This window comes from Culicoides brevitarsis, chromosome 2, assembly GCF_036172545.1.
Source record: "Culicoides brevitarsis isolate CSIRO-B50_1 chromosome 2, AGI_CSIRO_Cbre_v1, whole genome shotgun sequence".
Taxonomy (NCBI): domain Eukaryota; kingdom Metazoa; phylum Arthropoda; class Insecta; order Diptera; family Ceratopogonidae; genus Culicoides; species Culicoides brevitarsis.
The window spans coordinates 20978922-20996385 of record NC_087086.1 but is presented as its reverse complement, the minus strand read 5'-3'; the positions used below and the strand labels follow the sequence as shown (position 1 = coordinate 20996385).

Genomic DNA, 17464 nt, shown 5'->3' with positions numbered 1-17464 from the left:
ATAAGAATATTATTATTATGGAAATAATGTAATAAGGAAAAAAAGAAAAGAATTAATATTTATGTAATTAAAAACAAATTGGAGTGAAATTAACAAAGAAAGTTTATTAACATATATTGCAATTTATTGTGAATGCAAAGAATAAAAAAAGTGAAAATCCAATGTAGATGCGAAAAATATTATGAAGAAAAAAACTTATAAGGTTTTATGATATAGGAAAAATAAAAATTTAACAAAATAATAAAAAAGTGTTCATTTTATTTCTAGATTTCTCTGCACGAACATATTTCCAATCAGACTTTATCTTACAATAAAGTTGTTCCACCGTGTTAATCGGCTCGTAATTTTCTAGCTTTATTTACAACTACTACCAAACGTGATGTTGCAGTCAATTACCTTTACGTGTGGTACGCTTACATAATACAACACACACTTTAACGAATGAAACATATGATTTTCTATCGTTTAACGCTAGATATAGACTACGTAATAACAATTTCGCGTTAAAACAAACATATTCTCAGCTGTTTTCCACATCTTGGCGCATGCTTTCTCTCCACTCCATATGATACACAATATATATATGTAATTTTTTCGGTGTCTCTGTGTGTACAAACATAATATATATCTATTAGAGGCTTAACGACTGTATAAATATATTATTGTTGTACAAGTTTGCGGAGAAACAACTTGAAAAATTCTGTGACTGATAAGAAAATTTTGCAAAAAAGTAGAAAAGCAAGATTAGAAACAATCAATTTACGGTAGATAGTGAAACATAAGTGCGTTAATGCGTAATTCGATGAAGATTTATCAAGAAACCTGATATAAGTCGAGGGATTATAACAAAGAAATTCATTCTTTCATTATATCCATTCATCAATAATAAGTGATATATGTATGCACTCCTCTCTGTATCGGATACGGGACGTTCATGAATGTGCGTCGTCGTTAGTGCAAGTGTACTGTGTAAAAATAAAGAAGGAATACATCGGGGATTATTCATGAGTACATTTGAGTACATCTGCACCCAAGTATACCATACCTCAAACAGATAGAGAAGGGTTCTGTGTTATAAAAGTTAACAACTTTGTGTTAGTGTTAAGAAGAACTTTGTTGGATATGCAAGCAAAGAAGCAATATTTATTTATTTATTTTTTGTCTTTTAAATAAATAAATATAAATAAAGTTATTAAATATTTAAAAAAATTCAAAGTGCACATTATTTATAATGTCAATTAAGAAGCAAAACCAAAAAATCAAGTTAAATGTATCGATAACTGAACAATCATTGGAAAACAATCCATCAACTACAACATGTATAAATAGTATAAATTCGCAGCAAGTTAGTTGTAGTGGAAATATGAATGCAACAGTACCACCAATTATTTTAGAAAACTTCAAAAATGGCAACGTCTTTGTCGATATCAATACGAACAATGGGTAAGTTGCTTGAACTTTGTATGGTGCTTGAACATATATCTTGCCAAAGCGAAAAGTGAACATATATGATGGAGATGAAGAGTGACTCAGAACAATTCTTCTTCTGTTTTCTAAGTTAATAAACTCACAAAACTGTGAATCACAGAAAAAAAGTAATTTGAATATTTCATTGTTTTGGAATCATCTCTTTTGAAACTTTATTCGTAGAACAAAATTCAAATCTGCGAAATAATGTCAAGAAACTGCAAAAAAGAAAAAAAAGTTATCATTTTATCTCTATTTAGGGTGTTCCAAAAACTTATTTTGTTTCGCGCTTAGTTCTCTATATAAAATATTTTATAAAATATTATGTAAAATATTATATAAAATATTATGCGGTACACAGGATAAATTTTTTATAGGTTTTGAAATACTTTTTCTCAAATTACTTGAAAATTTTACATTTTACATTGCATTTGTAGAGAATCACTAGAAATATAAAAAAAAACGAAAAAAAAAATTAAAATATTGTCTAAAGATATTTTAAAATTTTGCTCTGTGGTTTTTAAAAATGAAAATCTGTCAAAACATTAATTAATAATTATAATTTTTATTTAATTAAAAAAATTATTTAAATTTTTATTTTATTATTTGTTTTAAAATAATTTTAAGTTTAATTTTAAACAATTTTCAAAATTTAAATAAAGTTTTTATGAAGGTTTGTTAAAAATTATGTATCAAATTTCTATGTCCCCATATTCTTCTTGGTTAAAATTCTTGTGGTGCGAAACAAAAATGGTGTTTGCAACACCCTTTAGTTCATGGTTAATTTTTTTACAAACACACAAATTCGTAGATATCCAACAGGTGTTTATTAAAAGACGATGAACATTAGATCATTCAGAATGAATTTTTGTAAAAAATCTTAACTCTCTAAACAGACTTGGCAACATTCTCGCTCTAAATCGTTGAAATTGTTTTACCATTTTTCGCATGACCATCCACAGGCACGCAATATTTCTGCATAAGTTATTATTATACCCAATTAAACCTCATTGATAGAGTTCAAGTCTGTATTACTTAACATACACTATTAGTTGTCTGCTTCTCTGTAGCAACTAATTATCGTGCTTTGTAGCAAAAAGAATATTGCTGATTTAGTGAAAGAACATATCAATCAAATGAATTTTAGTTATTACTCAGACTTGGTGCTAGCCAGACAGCTAAACAACAAAAACCCAAGAGTAATCTAACAGGTTTCTAGAAATTAGAAAAAAAAAGAACACAGTGCAATAAGATTACAAGTGAATTACCGGTGATTGATCCATTATGGATGAAAAAAATGACGTAAATCCCATTGATTCATCGTCGCACGAGCTACACGACCAAGAGGGCACGTACGACACAGATGATGAACAAGATTACAATACAAACGTTTTTATTCATAATGCGATAGAAAAGTCGAGTTTACCGTCGAGCGACGTTGAGTCGGACGAGATTTGGGTTCGAAGGTGTGTGAGCGAATGAATAAAGTCCAATGAACTACAAATCGTATGAAAAAAAATAGATCAGAAGCCAATTATATTTTTTTCTACATTTTTAGGGATTCTCCCAACAATCTAAACATCAATGCACAAACGACGGCAGCTTTGTACAGCCCCGGGTTAGTGCCAAAAGTACAAAATGACAGTCCCGATAGCCAACGCAAAGGCAATGTGAGTATCGTGTTGATTTCAATTAGATTGTATTTGACCTTTTCTCATTAAAAAAGGTGACCTTAACACATTTGCCGAAACGTCCGCCAATCGACATTGAGTTCCAAGAGCTGATGTATTCCATCAGTGAGGGACGTGCTCGTGGCTACAAGACAATTTTGAAAGGAGTAAGTGGAAAATTTCGTTCTGGCGAACTGACATCGATTATGGGACCATCTGGCGCTGGCAAATCTACTCTTATGAATATTTTAGCGGGCTACAAGTAAGTTTTTTTTTCTATTTTTATTTTTTGTATGTTTTTGAGTGCTTACCTTTTTTTAAAAATTAGAACTTCTAATCTTACGGGAACTGTGTTGATAAATGGAAATACTCGAAGTTTGCGGAAATTTCGTAAAATGTCTTGTTACATTATGCAAGATGATCAATTGTTGCCCTATTTAACGGTAAAAGAGGCCATGATGGTTTCAGCGAATTTGAAACTTGGCAAAGATATTACGGAGAGCACGAAGAAAGTAGTGATTGAAGAAATTATGGAGACCTTGGGTTTGAGTGAGGCTGCCAACACAAAAACAATGAATCTCTCGGGTGGACAACGAAAACGACTCTCGGTTGCCTTAGAATTGGTCAATAATCCGCCAGTTATGTTTTTCGATGAGCCAACGTCCGGCTTGGATTCGTCGTCGTGCTCTCAGTTGATCAGTTTACTAAAGTCTCTTGCGCGCGGCGGCAGGACAATAATTTGCACAATTCACCAACCAAGTGCCCGTCTCCTTGAGATGTTTGATCAGCTGTATTTGCTAGCGGAAGGACAATGCGTTTATCAAGGTCAAGTACTCGGATTAGTGCCGTTCTTGCATTCCATGGGCTACGATTGTCCCAGCTACCACAATCCAGCGGATTTTGTTATGGAAGTTGTTTGCGAGGAACACGGGGAATGCGTTCACAAGTTTGTAACGGCAGTTAATAATGGAAAGTGTAACAACTACAATCAACCGTTGACGTGTGTGAGTCAAGATAGCTCTACGAATTTCGATTTGTCACTTTCCATGAATTCCTGTGGCACCACTACGATTGTCGAGATGATCAATGAAGACATTCAAAAGCCGTCCAGCACCAAAAAAGCCTTTTCCACCGATAACGCAACTCTCACGATCCCATCTTCATCTACCACCACCACCGCCTCTTTGGAGAAAAACACCAAATCTGTAGAGAAACCCGTAGAATCGACTTGCTCCTCGGCTCTTATTGAGTCCTCAGCAGATCCAGAGGCTGGAAGACGTCATCTTGAGAAATACACATATCCAACATCGACGTGGCTTCAATTCTATATTTTGTTGAAGCGAACTTTTGTCAGTATTATACGCGATAAGACGCTCACTCAAATGCGTTTGCTGGCACACGTTATTGTTGGAGCAATTATTGGTATGATTTATTACGATATTGGAAACGACGCGACTAAAATGTAAGTTGATTGATGATTTTCGCAAGTTTTCATTCAAATTTGCTTATTCACTGTTAATTATAGACTTAGTAACTCCGGATGCATTTTCTTTACAACTTTATTCACAATGTTCACCGCAATGATGCCCACCATATTGACATGTAAGTTTCGTTTAGAACTTTTTGGCCCATGTCCCGCAAAAAAGTCGAAAGTCCAATTTGAAACTTTAAATTTCATGACAAATTATCTTTTTTTTTTTTACATAATTTCATAATTTTTTAAGAAAAAATTTCTACTTCGATTTATTTTTCGACCGAAATTAGAATTTTCTACTGTAAAAATGTTTATTTTAAACAAAATTTCATCTTTAAAATTTTTTTTTTTTTATTTTAAAAATTAAGAAATTAATTTTAAAATAACAAAAGTTTTTTATTCAACGATCAGAAAAAATTTTTTATTTAGTAATTTTATGAAAACCTAATATTTCAAAACCATTTTTTTTTATTTTGTCGTCGTTTTTTTTTTTTTTTGATAAAAATTAAATTTAATTAATTTTTTTATCTTTAAATTACAGTTCCTACCGAAATGGCTGTCTTTGTACGTGAACATCTAAACTACTGGTATTCCCTGAAGGCCTTCTATTTTGCCAAGACAATTGCCGACTTGCCCTTTCAAATACTCTTTTCAAGCGTTTACGTCATAACGGTTTACATGCTGACATCGCAACCCATGGAGGCAAATCGTATCATAATGTTTGTCGTCATTTGTATTCTCACATCTCTGGTGGCGCAAAGTCTCGGACTACTAATTGGTGCTGGCTTAAGTGTGGAAAATGGTGTTTTTTTGGGACCTGTATCAACAATACCGACAATCCTCTTTTCCGGATTTTTCGTAAACTTTGACGTTATTCCCAAGTACTTACAATGGGTAACGTATGTTAGTTACGTGCGATATGGCTTCGAAGGAGCCATGATATCGATTTATGGAATGGATCGCGAAAGATTGGATTGCAAAGATATCTATTGTCATTTTCGCAATCCGAAAAAGTTCCTGGAGGAAATGTCAATGGAAAATGCGGAATATTGGGTTGATGCGGTAGCGTTAATAGTTATTTTTGTGGCTCTACGAATTATGGCCTACTTTGTGCTTAAGTGGAAGTTACACTCGATCCGTTAGGACTGCCAACAACAGCTACAAATTTATTCGATAAGCTTTAAAAACAAATACAAATACGGAATTTGGAATCTCCTTGAATTTTTTAAATCACATATTTTTATATCTTGAACACACTGACAAATATTACCTAAATATATGAGATAATAGTTTTAATGAATAGGAGTAGGTAAATCGTTTGATAATATTGATTACTATCGATAATCAGATTAATTGATAATTTCTAAGTTCGATGTCACCCACAAATTGAATGTCTTGGATAATAAGTGTGATTTTAATGAATTATTACTTTTTAATTTTTTGTCAATCATTTTAATTTTAACACATTTAAATATATTTTAGAATTGATATCCCGTTATTTTTTACTGAAAAAAAAAATCATGAAGGCTCGTTTTTAAGCTTGTTTTCCTTAAAGCGACGAATTTTCGAAACCGTTATTTAGTTCATTTGAAATTATTGGATATCCGTTGTGATTATCAGATAAAATTTTTAGTAATTTTATATTTTAATCTCTTTTTTATAATTTTTTAGGAAAATAAAAAATAGTTAAACTTTAACTTAAATTTTTAATTTTTTTAATATTTTCTCAAAAGAAAAAAAAACTTATTTTTTTTTAAAAAATACTTCATTAATTTAGTTTTTAATTTCAATGCTATTCTCAAAAAATTCATTTGAATAAAATAATGAATAAAAAATTAATCGGTCTTTAGGCCGCTCCAAATGAAACTCAATAGTTTTGTCCGATGCCCCATTTTATTTTCGAAAATCCAATGGGGCAAAATAAAAAAAAAAGTTAAAAATTTCATCAAAAATTACCGATTTTTGGTGTATTTTCATAATTTTTTAAAAAATTTTCAAGAAAATTTTTCAATTTTTATTAACTTTTGTATTAAAAATCGTATTTTGACATAAAATTTTCTTTAAAAATTAATTTTCATGAAAATCATTTAATTTTTTTTTTCAAAAAAATTTTAACAGTTATTTTTGTGATATTAATTTTTTTCAATTTTAATTAATTTTGTTTTAAATCAATTTTTAATACACAAATATCAATGTAAAAAACTCAAAACAATAATAATATTTATTAACGATCAAAAATTTTTGAAAAATTTCGTATTTTGTATGAAAAAAAGTATTTCAAAATTTTTTATTTTTTTTTGCCCCCCCATTTTTATTTCAAAAATTTTGGACAAAACTATTGAGTTTCATTTGGAGCGGCCTTACTAGATTTCTTATAAGTAATTTTTTAAATAATAAATGGTTTCAAATACTAATTGAAATCGAATACTCCACGATTTTCAATTAGACGAACAGCAATAAAAAATTAAAACAGCACGGAAAATAGACACATGTCACTGATAATAATTTACAACGAAAATCCTTGAATATATTGATTGCAAAAGCTTTTTCAAATCGTATTGCGGCATTAAACGTGGTTTTTATACAACGAACATTCAATAATAAATGAGAACTTTGGAGGAATATTTGGATTACGCCTGTAGCGAGCACAATTTTCAGTATCTGACCAAGTAACTGTTCGTCTAAGTAAGTAGTATTTATTAACCAACACACATGGCTGAGTACTTCGGCTTAATAAAACAAATCGACGAACGCACGATAAATGAATGAAAATGAATGATGGCGAGATAGTAGTTGTGTGCGAGCGTGACACACAGAACTAATGTCGGAAACAACGGTGACTCTTTAAAATAAATGATTTAATTCATTCAGTCGTGTTTGAGCAACAGTATGGACTAGTAGGTTGTCACGAAGAGAATATTTTTAAGTGAGAATTTTTAAATATAGAAAAAAAAAATAATAAAAATTACAGTGCGCGTTACATACTGTTCAAGCTCCATACTACAGAATAAAGCCGTATGAACAAAGAAATTTCAATAAAATAACCAGAGAATAAATTATAAATCGAGGAATAACCTACTATTACGCGTCTAATTATCGCAAAAATAAAAAATATCTAAACGAGTATATGTAATAAGGTGAAAAAGTATCAATATGACCGTCATAGGAGTAGACGAAGAATATAATAATGGCAGCAGTTTGCTGGGAAATGCCAAGAATAACAGATCTGCGATTGTCCAAATTGTTCCAGCACAACCGAAAACATTATCACATTTACCAGCAAGACCTGCCGTTAATCTAGCATTTCAAGATCTTTATTATCGCATCAAAGAGGGTCGCAGAAATAGTAAGTTCAGTCACACTTTACAAATACTGATGCAAAAATCTCACATCTTGGACTGCACAACGAACAATCTTACTCTATGAAAATTTCCGCAATGATGCATGAACTTTAGTTTCAGTTTAGCGACTAAGACACTGGAAATTTGTTGTTTTTGTGTTGATTTATTCGACGTGCTTAACGCGCGCGCACAAAAAAAAAACATTGAAATAACTTGTTCTCTAAATGCGATATAATACACGAAAAAAAAATTCGCTAAAATACTTTAACTTACAACAACTCCGTTGCTATTTCCATGGGTTAAGCAGACGTCGATCGTACAAACGAATGTTTAGCACGATTAAAACTGACTTTATATCCAAGGTTATTTGAAATTACTTTATAAATAATTCACCTTACAGATACGCGATCGCATGTCACACTCATGATCGCGCATCTCCGACACAAACAACCAAAGTATTTCGCGAAAAAGATTCTTCAATCGACGAGAACGATCCTTTGAACTCATCTCGAATATAGTTATAAAATTTATTGAATTTATTGTCTTGTATTGCTTGCGCCAATGAATAAATTATATTCTTGTTGTTTTATTTACATTTTTCCGCTAAAAGCGACGTCATTTTTAATTAGTGGCCTATAAATGGTGACGATTTTAATTTCAGGCCGTTCCAAATTTACTTTGAAAATTTTGTTCCGTTCTAGAGTCAAAAATACTTTAAAACAGAATATAAGTTTAAAATTTCATGAAAAAGTTGAATTTTTAAAGGTTTTCCAAAAAGTTTTAAATTTTGAAAATTTTTACAATAAAGATTATATTTTTGCCTAAAACTTTGTAATAAAATTATATTTTCAAGCTTTTTAATAGTTTTTTTAAGGATATTTTTCATGGAAATTTAAAAATCAATTTTGTTTATAAAAAAACCATCAAAAATTGTTGTGAAAAATTCTATTTTACATAAAAAAGTATTTTAACATTCTCCAATATAAAATAAAAATCTTGCGACAAAAGCTTCGAAATGAATTTGGAACGCCCTTATTATTTTATTTTTTAATTATTTACATGTTCGTGAGAGAAATGAAGTTCTTTTTGCGTATTTACTTAACTGGTATTTTTCAAGAACACTCGCGACAAACTGGTTTTGGGTCAAAGAAATTCATGAAGATCATGTTTATTTCGTAAGGTTGCTCGTGAATCCTCTTTTATTTGTATCTGAGTACCGAACAATGTGAAATTCTTACGTCTATTACTCATCAATGGTATTTGAACTTGACGTTAACATTATCAACAGAATATCAATTGTTTGAATCTTGATAAAAATCTCATTTTGTATGATTTTTTTTTCATTTTTCTGAAACAAAAGTGCATCAATGTTATTAAAAAACAATTATATCCATCATGAAACCGGACTTTGGATCTGAATTGAGTTTTATTATTACTCTATAAATGTGTCACTCGCATAAATAATATTCAACAGCTTTAGTTACTGTGTATGGCGATAAGAGCACAGTTCAAAGTCACAATCGACTCGTCCGTAATATTTTGATAAGATTTTAATCATATTGGTTTTATTGTTTCGTGTGTATTTGAATATCAAAAAAAGACAATGGATGCACCAATATTAACATAACCTGACTTGACATGCTTTTGAACTCATAAAATTTTAATTTTTTTCAGATGAAAAGGAAATTCTCAAAGGTGTCAGCGGCACATTGCGCTCCAATGAGCTCACAGCGATCATGGGACCATCGGGAGCTGGCAAAAGTACCTTGTTGAACATCTTATCTGGCTACAAGTAAGTTTCCAATAGCACTAATCAATATAGGTAGAATGAAATATCAACGATAATTACTCAATCGCGCGCAACAGGCAGGCAATATGAGCGACATGCTATAATAGTTGTTCTCAATATTTGTTTTAATAGATGGTTATCTGCTCCTATTACTATAATTTACTATACCAAATGTGACTATACGTTTGAACTTTGTCCATTTATTATTCATTATGAGAGTTATTCTGTAATTTACATGTTCAATCAATACATGTGTCTGTTTTGTAAAATGATTTTTCACTTAAAATTTCCAGATCCACTGGAATTGAAGGCTCAATTGCGATTAATGGCAAGGAAAGAAACATCAGTCAATTCCGCAAGTTGTCGGCATACATCATGCAGGATAATCAACTTCACGGAAATTTACGAGTTGATGAAGCCATGAATGTCGCAAGTAGCTTAAAGTTGCCCCAAAGTGTTGGAAAGAACGAGAAAGAAGTTGCTGTAAGTTGTCAAGTTTAATGCCAAAAAAGTAAATTTATAGAATTTTTTATTATTTTTAGATTCATGAAATTCTTGACACCTTGGGTCTCCTCGAGCATCGTCGCACATTCACCCGCAACCTCAGTGGTGGCCAAAAGAAACGTCTTTCAATTGCTCTGGAATTGGTAAACAATCCACCAATTATGTTCTTCGACGAGCCAACTTCCGGTCTCGATTCATCCACCTGCTTCCAAGTCATCAATTTGCTCAAATTCTTAGCGGGTGGCGGTCGCACAATCATTTGCACAATTCACCAGCCAAGTGCACGTCTCTTCGAGATGTTCGATCAATTGTACACGTTGGCGGACGGGCAATGCGTCTATCAAGGTCGAACGAATCAGTTGGTTCCCTTTTTGAAGACACTCGATTTGGAATGTCCGAGTTATCACAATCCCGCGAGTTATGTCATTGAAGTGGCATGCGGCGAGCACGGTGATCATACGAGGAAACTCGTTAATGCAATTGAAAACGGCAAAAAGGATATCCGATCGGAAGACAATTTTCCTGCAGCAATGGCGGCAAATGGACTTGCAAAGGTGCACGCTAAAGATTCCAATTTGAAGTCAAATTACGAGAAAAATATTCAAAAGGACGTAAATATGGACATCAAGACGGCGTCATCGCAAAAACATGTGGGAAATGGACTTTTGCAGAAGGCAGTGAACGATCTTGCCAAAAATGGAGAAGAAAATGTTGTGATACCCGTGGAGGAAAAGGAAGATAATGAAGCAGCTGTGGCACTTTTGGAGCAAGATACCATGGTGTCGACCAAAGAACGTTATCCCACGTCAGAATGGCATCAATTTTTGGTAGTGCTCAAGAGAACTTTGCTCTTCAGTAGACGTGATTGGGTAAGTTCTCGATTTTTTTGCATTTTAAATTTTAAATAATGATTTTTTTTCGATTGTAGACTTTGATGTACCTTCGATTGTTTGCTCATATTTTGGTCGGATTTCTCATTGGTGCTCTCTACTACGATATCGGAAATGATGGCGCAAAAGTACTCAGCAACTTGGGTTTTCTCTTCTTCAACATGCTTTTCCTCATGTACACCTCGATGACTATCACAATTTTATCATGTAAGTTGAATTTTTATCCTTTCAACCAAAAAATTTTCTGTTTTGCTTTATTTTTTGAAATCTTGAAATTGGTTAAAACAAAAAAAAATAAGGGGGAGGAAACATGGAACAGCTAACGATAATCAATAATAAAATGTGAATATAATTTTTTTACAGTCCCGCTAGAGATGCCTGTCTTATTAAAGGAAAACTTTAATCGATGGTATTCACTGAGGTCTTACTATTTCGCAATCACCCTTTCGGATATTCCATTCCAGGTAAGAGATTTTTTTTATTCTTATTTTCAAAAAAGTAACGATTTTTTTCTTCTTAGGCCTGTTTCTGCGTCATTTACGTCTCTATCGTATATTACTTCACATCACAGCCAATGGAATGGTTCCGATTCAGTCTTTTCTTAGGTGCTTGCTTGTTGGTGTCCTTCGTTGCACAAAGTGTCGGCCTTGTGGTTGGAGCCGCAATGAACGTACAAAATGGCGTTTTCCTTGCACCAGTGATGTCTGTACCATTCCTTCTCTTCTCCGGTTTCTTCGTATCATTTGATGCAATTCCCGTTTATCTCCGATGGATTACATATTTATCGTACATTCGATATGGCTTCGAGGGCACCGCCCTAGCTACATACTCATTTGGACGCGAAAAATTAAAGTGTTTCCAGACCTATTGCCACTTCAAGTCGCCACAAACCACTTTGGAGGAACTTGACATGGTAGATGCGGACTTTACACTGGACATTGTTGCGTTAGTCGTCATTTTCGTGCTGCTTAGAGTTGCCGCATTCTTATTCTTAAGATGGAAACTGAAGACAGTGCGTTAAAAAAAAGTGATTGAAAACTTTCTTTTTGTATAGCATTAAGTAATATTATTGTGGATAAATTTATTGTTGTTAGCTTTAAGTCCCTTTTTTGTATATCACACATTTATACGGTATGGCTCATGCAGGAGAAATGAAGTAAAAAAATAAACAAAAATATTTTGAATTAATAACACATGTTTTTCCACTTAATATTTTATTTTAGAGCCACAATTTCTACCAAAGACAGAGCATATTTTCACACAGAACTGTATTAACGGCGACCGAATCGCATGTAACCGTAATCTCCGATTTCCTGGCCGCGTTTACCGAATCTCAAGTGACCATAGTCGTCCATTGTACCACGTTTATCGATGTCACTTTCGTCCATAAATTCCATATCCACGGGGTTGACGTGTTCCCGGCGATAAGCGTTGATGGCGTACAGCGGACGAGCCATACGTTTATTTGAGTAACGGCTCCATTGTTGGGTTGCAGGTGCTTTTAATGGGGCGTCGTCTCCAGATGCTTCAACTTTGGCATCAACTGCTGCCGCAAAGAGCAGCATGTACGTCAAATAAAGGACGAGCGTTGTAATAAATGTAACGGAAATGTAAGTCATTTTTGTGGATTTTCACTATTTTTTCTCACAAAAGACCACTTTGAGGTTCTTTTTCCTCCGATATCCGATGAAATACTGAATAATTTTCTTCGGGAGTTTTTCTTTATATATTATGTTGTTTTCTTTTCAAAAATTGATGGAAACAAAGAAAATTATTATTTTTTTATATTTTTGCAGGGTAAAGAGATAATTAAATTTAAAATGACGCCTTCTTTGCATTTACGCACCATGATTGCCTTTAATCAAAATAGATTTCTGCTCACGTAGTGGATCTGTCAATCAATGAAAAGTTAAGCGCCGTAAAAGAACATAATTTGAAAACATGACATGGAAAAAAATAGTAAAAAAATATGCGCCTTTAAACATTTTGAAGCCTTATTTTTTTCTAAAAATAAATTTTCAATATAAGAAAAATATTTTTTTTAGAATTCGAAGGAAAAAATAGAACATTTAAAATTTATTCAATAATAAAATTAACGATATACACATTTTTATATAAATTGTTTTTTTTTTCTTCTTTTTTATCATTAACTTCGAGCAATTTCGTTAAATTTATTTTAAACTTTTATCTTTATGCTCCATTTAATGCTTAAATGCTATGCAAGTAATATTTATCTATTTTTACTTTTAAAGGTACTTTAATAATTCCTCATTGGTTTTCACTTTTTTTTTTTAAATAGTAATCTCCGAAAGTTAAGCGTGTATCACGTGGTGAGTGTTCCTTAAAGTTTCATGCAAACAGTGAATGAAAGATATGGTGTGCTCATTTTTAAACAATAAATTGATTTGTAACAGTATAATATATATATAGGATCCCTATTTTTGGGGGTTTCTTGCTTTTTATGATTGTATTAAAATCTATTTTTTGTATTTCTTTGGAGAATAAAGCACTAATTTGTATTTTTTATTATTTTTTTATATAGTTTATTTTTATTTTGCATTAAACAGTAGTTTTTTTAAAATAAATGATGCTGCTGCAAAATATTCTCTTTTATTTGAATATGAAAATAAATAATTTTTGTCTAATTTCTTTCTTTCTTTTCTAATTCGACACTTCCATCGATTGTCTCTTATTTATTCCATGTACTTTTTCACTGATTTATCCTAATTTTTCGTTTATAATTTTGCTTCTTTTTAAAAACATTGAAGAATATATTTTATCTTTTTAATTTTTTTTTTCATTATTTATAATTTTAATTAATATTAATATCACCATATTCAAAACAAAAATTTTGAGTTTATTGACAGGTGGAGGCGCCTGGATACTCTACAAAAATGCTTTTGACGCCTTTTTTTCAAAATAAGTAGCTGCTGACTAAAAAGACCATTTGCGAAATTTTCTTTTGTGTTTTTAGTCAAAAGCCATTTGCTGCTGTCGCTTCGTTTAATTTCATAATTATATTATAGCTAACCGTATTTTATGCATCATAATATTATCAGTTAATGTTTAAATACTTGAAGATTCGTTTTAATAAATGTCGATTCCAACGTAAAAACTTTCGAAACACATGTCAACGATCAGGAGGTATCCGAAGGGATTTTAGCACTTTTTTTGCCTGTAAAAATTATTTGATGTTTTAAATATTTTTATATAAAATGCAATTTCAAATTTATTTATCACAATTTTTTCGGAATTGGGGAGCAAAAAAATTTTTCAATTCTTAAAAATTTGAAATTTAAAAAAAAATGTTGAACTTTCATAAAAATGTTTGTTATTTGGATCTTTCTACTTAAAATAAAATCCTGAACATTTTAAATATAATTTTCGGAATTTTTTGGGACTCAAAAATTTCTAGTTTTTTATTGAATTTTCAGCTTTTTTTTTCAACTAAATTAGATTTTTGATTTTTGAAACAACACAAAAATTCCAAATAAATTTGGAGCGGCTTAAATAGAAATTTACCTGATATTGCTCCTCTGTTTCTATGAGTCCCCGTACTGCCACAATTTGATACTGAGGCGCTCGCATGGCAGCTGGGCCACGTCGAATCAAGCGAAGGGATTCTTGATTCGTTCCCAATGCAGCAACCTGTTAATAATAAATCTAAAGTTTCGTTCCAACTACGTTTTTTTTTTTGACTTACTTGTCGCGGACCATGACTAGGATCGAGAACTAAAAGAGTCAGACCAGATGGACGTTGTTCAATGCCAATGATTGTACGAGAGTGACCTGCAAAAATATTTTTAAAATATTTCTCTTAATTTTTTCGACTGACTTCTACCTTGATGTTGTAAATAAAGTGGTGGTGTATGGTTTCTTGGTTCCTCGAAGTAATGCAACACCCAATTGAAGAGTTCCGGATGCCGTCCATCTATCGAAGTTGGTCGATGAAAATCCACTAATTGACAATCGATGCGTAGCCACGACAAGACCGTGACAATTTCCGTAGCGCCAATCCATTTTCTCGTATTGTGCAATTTTCCCAATTGATCGCGACCTTGCGTATCGAAACCTTGAGCCCATGCTGCCTCTACCATGCGTTGTAGCCGTGAAATACTGGGCATTGCGGTGCGTGCTGGTCCATGATTTCCCCATGCTTTGTAGAGTGCTTCGTTGTAAAGTGTATTTTGCAGCAAGGAGGATAGCAGCATTTGCAAGTTTCGGTATCCGCAGCCCCAGCCTTTGTCTCCGTAACTCGATGCATAGTGATCCACGCCGGAACAAACATAAGTCTTTGTGACACCGACCGCAGCATTCGAAAGACTTGAAACGCGAGCCGCTACGGTCTTCGTGCACGACGAACCATCATCAATCCCATAGCTTTCGGCTGCCTTCAGTCCAACTTGGCGCTCGTAATATGCCTCGACACTCATCTCGCCCGCATAAACTGCTCGTTGCATTGCCGCTGCCGACTGTTCCCGAAAATTCCCTTGGTCATCCATGCCATACTGCGCACGTAACATCTCAAATTCCTTTTGTTCGCGTGCCTTTTGCGCCTCATACGAAACTGCCTGTGGACTTTTCGCGAAATGCTTGTCAATGTGTTCTTCCATGTCAGTCGTTTTCATCTTATCGAACGAAATTCCGCAAACGGGACAGACACTGCCGGTGTGATCACGATTGTATCCCGTTGCACCATTCATATCCATTTCAATTTTAGCTGGACTCAGGATTTCCTTGTGCTCGATATTCACGTGAAGTTCCAAATCGGATGCCGTATCGAAAGCAACCATGCAAATGGGACATTGAAAAGCCGTGAGGGTATCGACGTGGTTCGAACGATTCGGAAGTCCGGGACTTAGTGGATCAAAGTGTGAGCGGTTGATGTGTTCCTCGAGAACTCCCGGGTTTTCCGTCGTATAGGGACACAAAAGGCATTGCAGGGGACTCGGTTTTGTCGATACTGGCTTGTGTGGCTTCAATTTGAGACCCAGTTGAGAGCGCAGAGGAGAACCTTGACCACCGTGAGGCTACAAAAAAATATATTTCAAAATGAGGTAACAAATATTTTAGGAGAAAAAATTTACCTGAGCTCCCCTTTCCTGACTTGACGTCTCTCCATTAGTTTTTATGCCATTTGTATAAGAAATGGTTTCCTGTATTTCGTACGATTTGCTATTGCTTGCTGCTCCAAAGCCATTTACATGAGTATTTTTGAATGAAGAATCCTTACGTATCACTCCATTCAAGCTTGTTCCACTTCCATTAAGTCCATTCGATTCACTGCTGGATGTCCCATTGGCCTTTCCGTTCGACAGATCAGGCGAAGAGGGCATTCTGTAATCCGACATCGAGTCAGAATCAATACTGTAATACGAGCTGGGCGTTTGGTCATCAATGAAATTAAGTCCATCCGTGTCTCCTCCATTTTGCGGTGATGTTGGCGTCAAATAGTCCAAATGTTGCGTATTGACATGAATCAAAAGTTCTGCGGAACTCGCTGTAATGCCACAAAAGGGACATTTGGGTGAGCCATCAACGTGATTTTTCGCAAAATGGTCCCGCAGCGCGTCATCCGAAAGGCCAGTTTTTCCACACAATTCGCATGCTTGTTGATTTTCCATGATGTAGCGCAATGTCCTCCTAAACCATTAATAAGGAGTATCAGTTACTTGACTTATTGACCTAGTTACCCGAAATTGTACGTATTGCATCGACACACAAACACACACGACTCTACGTGAGTTGTAAGGAAAATTCATGCAAAATCTTTCAGTTTCTTTGTGGCGTGTCCTTCGATTGAGAAACAAAAAATTTTAACTGCTCTCCTTCGCTGATGACAACAACTCAACACGAAATCCCCTTATTGCTTCCACACTTAAACTATTACGGAAAGAGTTTTTTTGTGCACACTAAAAAATTGTTACAACAATCGATCGATAACAACTCTTTCAGCAAGTCCATGATTTACATTTTGTCAAAAGTCCTCTAATGTCAACTTTGAAGCACAATGTCGAGTTGTGTCTCTAATGAATTTCCATCACTTTCAACACAAATCAGGGACCAGGAAAAACGCGGAAGTTTATTTCGTAATTGTGAGTGTCGTCCTTTTTGATGGCGATGTTTCCCCGAATGTTTCTTCCAGGTTTTATTCGGCAAACAACAGTGACGATGCGTCAAAAAGGAATTTTTGAATCAAACCGTTGCGTGGATGGAGACGGTTATCACATTTTAAAATTGATTTCCTTATGAATTAATTGTAAAAAGTTCTTACGAGATTGTGTAACTGAATAGTAATTAGATGACCTGTGCACTATAAACACACTATA

The 17464-nt window shown here is 33.5% G+C and overlaps 4 protein-coding genes across 6 annotated transcripts; 2 read left to right on the top strand and 2 right to left on the bottom strand.

The window, feature by feature from the left end:
• The first annotated feature begins 692 nt into the window (after positions 1 to 692).
• LOC134829494 (ATP-binding cassette sub-family G member 4) lies at positions 693 to 6068 on the top strand. The gene is made up of 6 exons (XM_063842574.1): positions 693 to 1443; positions 3026 to 3137; positions 3194 to 3399; positions 3466 to 4599; positions 4663 to 4739; positions 5153 to 6068. Exons 1-6 carry the CDS (start codon positions 1232 to 1234, stop codon positions 5752 to 5754), a joined length of 2343 nt encoding a protein of 780 aa, XP_063698644.1. The 5' UTR covers positions 693 to 1231; the 3' UTR covers positions 5755 to 6068.
• Positions 6069 to 7497: 1429 nt separating this feature from the next.
• Positions 7498 to 12768, top strand: LOC134831439 (ATP-binding cassette sub-family G member 1). 2 transcript variants are annotated; one of them, XR_010161997.1, is made up of 8 exons: positions 7498 to 7957; positions 9627 to 9744; positions 10035 to 10224; positions 10284 to 11114; positions 11174 to 11342; positions 11499 to 11599; positions 11656 to 12291; positions 12359 to 12768. XR_010161997.1 is itself a non-coding variant. In XM_063845169.1 (7 exons), the coding sequence occupies exons 1-7, from the start codon at positions 7765 to 7767 to the stop codon at positions 12154 to 12156; spliced, it is 2103 nt and encodes a 700-aa protein (XP_063701239.1). In that variant the 5' UTR covers positions 7498 to 7764; the 3' UTR covers positions 12157 to 12319. The 2 variants fall into 2 exon arrangements, 1 of the variants encoding a protein (XP_063701239.1); XM_063845169.1 differs by lacking the exon at positions 12359 to 12768 and having other exon boundaries at positions 11656 to 12319.
• Positions 12407 to 12754, bottom strand: LOC134828728 (drosulfakinins). The gene has a single exon (XM_063841714.1). The coding sequence runs from the start codon at positions 12752 to 12754 to the stop codon at positions 12407 to 12409; it is 348 nt and encodes a 115-aa protein (XP_063697784.1).
• A 505-nt stretch (positions 12769 to 13273) lies between the features above and the next one.
• Positions 13274 to 17457, bottom strand: LOC134831441 (zinc finger-containing ubiquitin peptidase 1-like). Of its 2 annotated transcripts, XM_063845171.1 has the most exons (6): positions 17410 to 17457; positions 16223 to 17047; positions 14977 to 16165; positions 14839 to 14924; positions 14658 to 14783; positions 13274 to 14310 (listed from the first exon to the last, which is right to left on the bottom strand). In XM_063845171.1, exons 2-6 carry the CDS (start codon positions 16757 to 16759, stop codon positions 14266 to 14268), a joined length of 1983 nt encoding a protein of 660 aa, XP_063701241.1. In that variant the 5' UTR covers positions 16760 to 17047; positions 17410 to 17457; the 3' UTR covers positions 13274 to 14265. The 2 variants fall into 2 exon arrangements, with proteins under 2 accessions (XP_063701241.1, XP_063701240.1); XM_063845170.1 differs by lacking the exon at positions 17410 to 17457 and having other exon boundaries at positions 16223 to 17256.
• Between the last annotated feature and the right edge of the window lie 7 nt (positions 17458 to 17464).

Excerpts from the sequence above, each read along its gene's own strand:
- LOC134831439 (XM_063845169.1), top strand. The coding sequence starts at position 7,765 with ATGACCGTCATAGGAGTAGACGAAGAATATAATAATGGCAGCAGTTTG. Across the intron at positions 11,115-11,173 it reads TCTTCAGTAGACGTGATTGG|ACTTTGATGTACCTTCGATT; the intron begins GTAAGTTCTCGA and ends TTTCGATTGTAG. Across the intron at positions 11,343-11,498 it reads GACTATCACAATTTTATCAT|TCCCGCTAGAGATGCCTGTC; the intron begins GTAAGTTGAATT and ends ATTTTTTTACAG.
- LOC134828728 (XM_063841714.1), bottom strand. The coding sequence starts at position 12,754 with ATGACTTACATTTCCGTTACATTTATTACAACGCTCGTCCTTTATTTG.
- LOC134829494 (XM_063842574.1), top strand. The coding sequence starts at position 1,232 with ATGTCAATTAAGAAGCAAAACCAAAAAATCAAGTTAAATGTATCGATA. Across the intron at positions 3,400-3,465 it reads AATATTTTAGCGGGCTACAA|AACTTCTAATCTTACGGGAA; the intron begins GTAAGTTTTTTT and ends TTTAAAAATTAG. Across the intron at positions 4,600-4,662 it reads GGAAACGACGCGACTAAAAT|ACTTAGTAACTCCGGATGCA; the intron begins GTAAGTTGATTG and ends TGTTAATTATAG.
- LOC134831441 (XM_063845171.1), bottom strand. The coding sequence starts at position 16,759 with ATGGAAAATCAACAAGCATGCGAATTGTGTGGAAAAACTGGCCTTTCG. Across the intron at positions 16,166-16,222 it reads GTCAGGAAAGGGGAGCTCAG|CCTCACGGTGGTCAAGGTTC; the intron begins GTAAATTTTTTC and ends ATTTTTTTGTAG. Across the intron at positions 14,784-14,838 it reads CTAGTCATGGTCCGCGACAA|GTTGCTGCATTGGGAACGAA; the intron begins GTAAGTCAAAAA and ends TATTATTAACAG.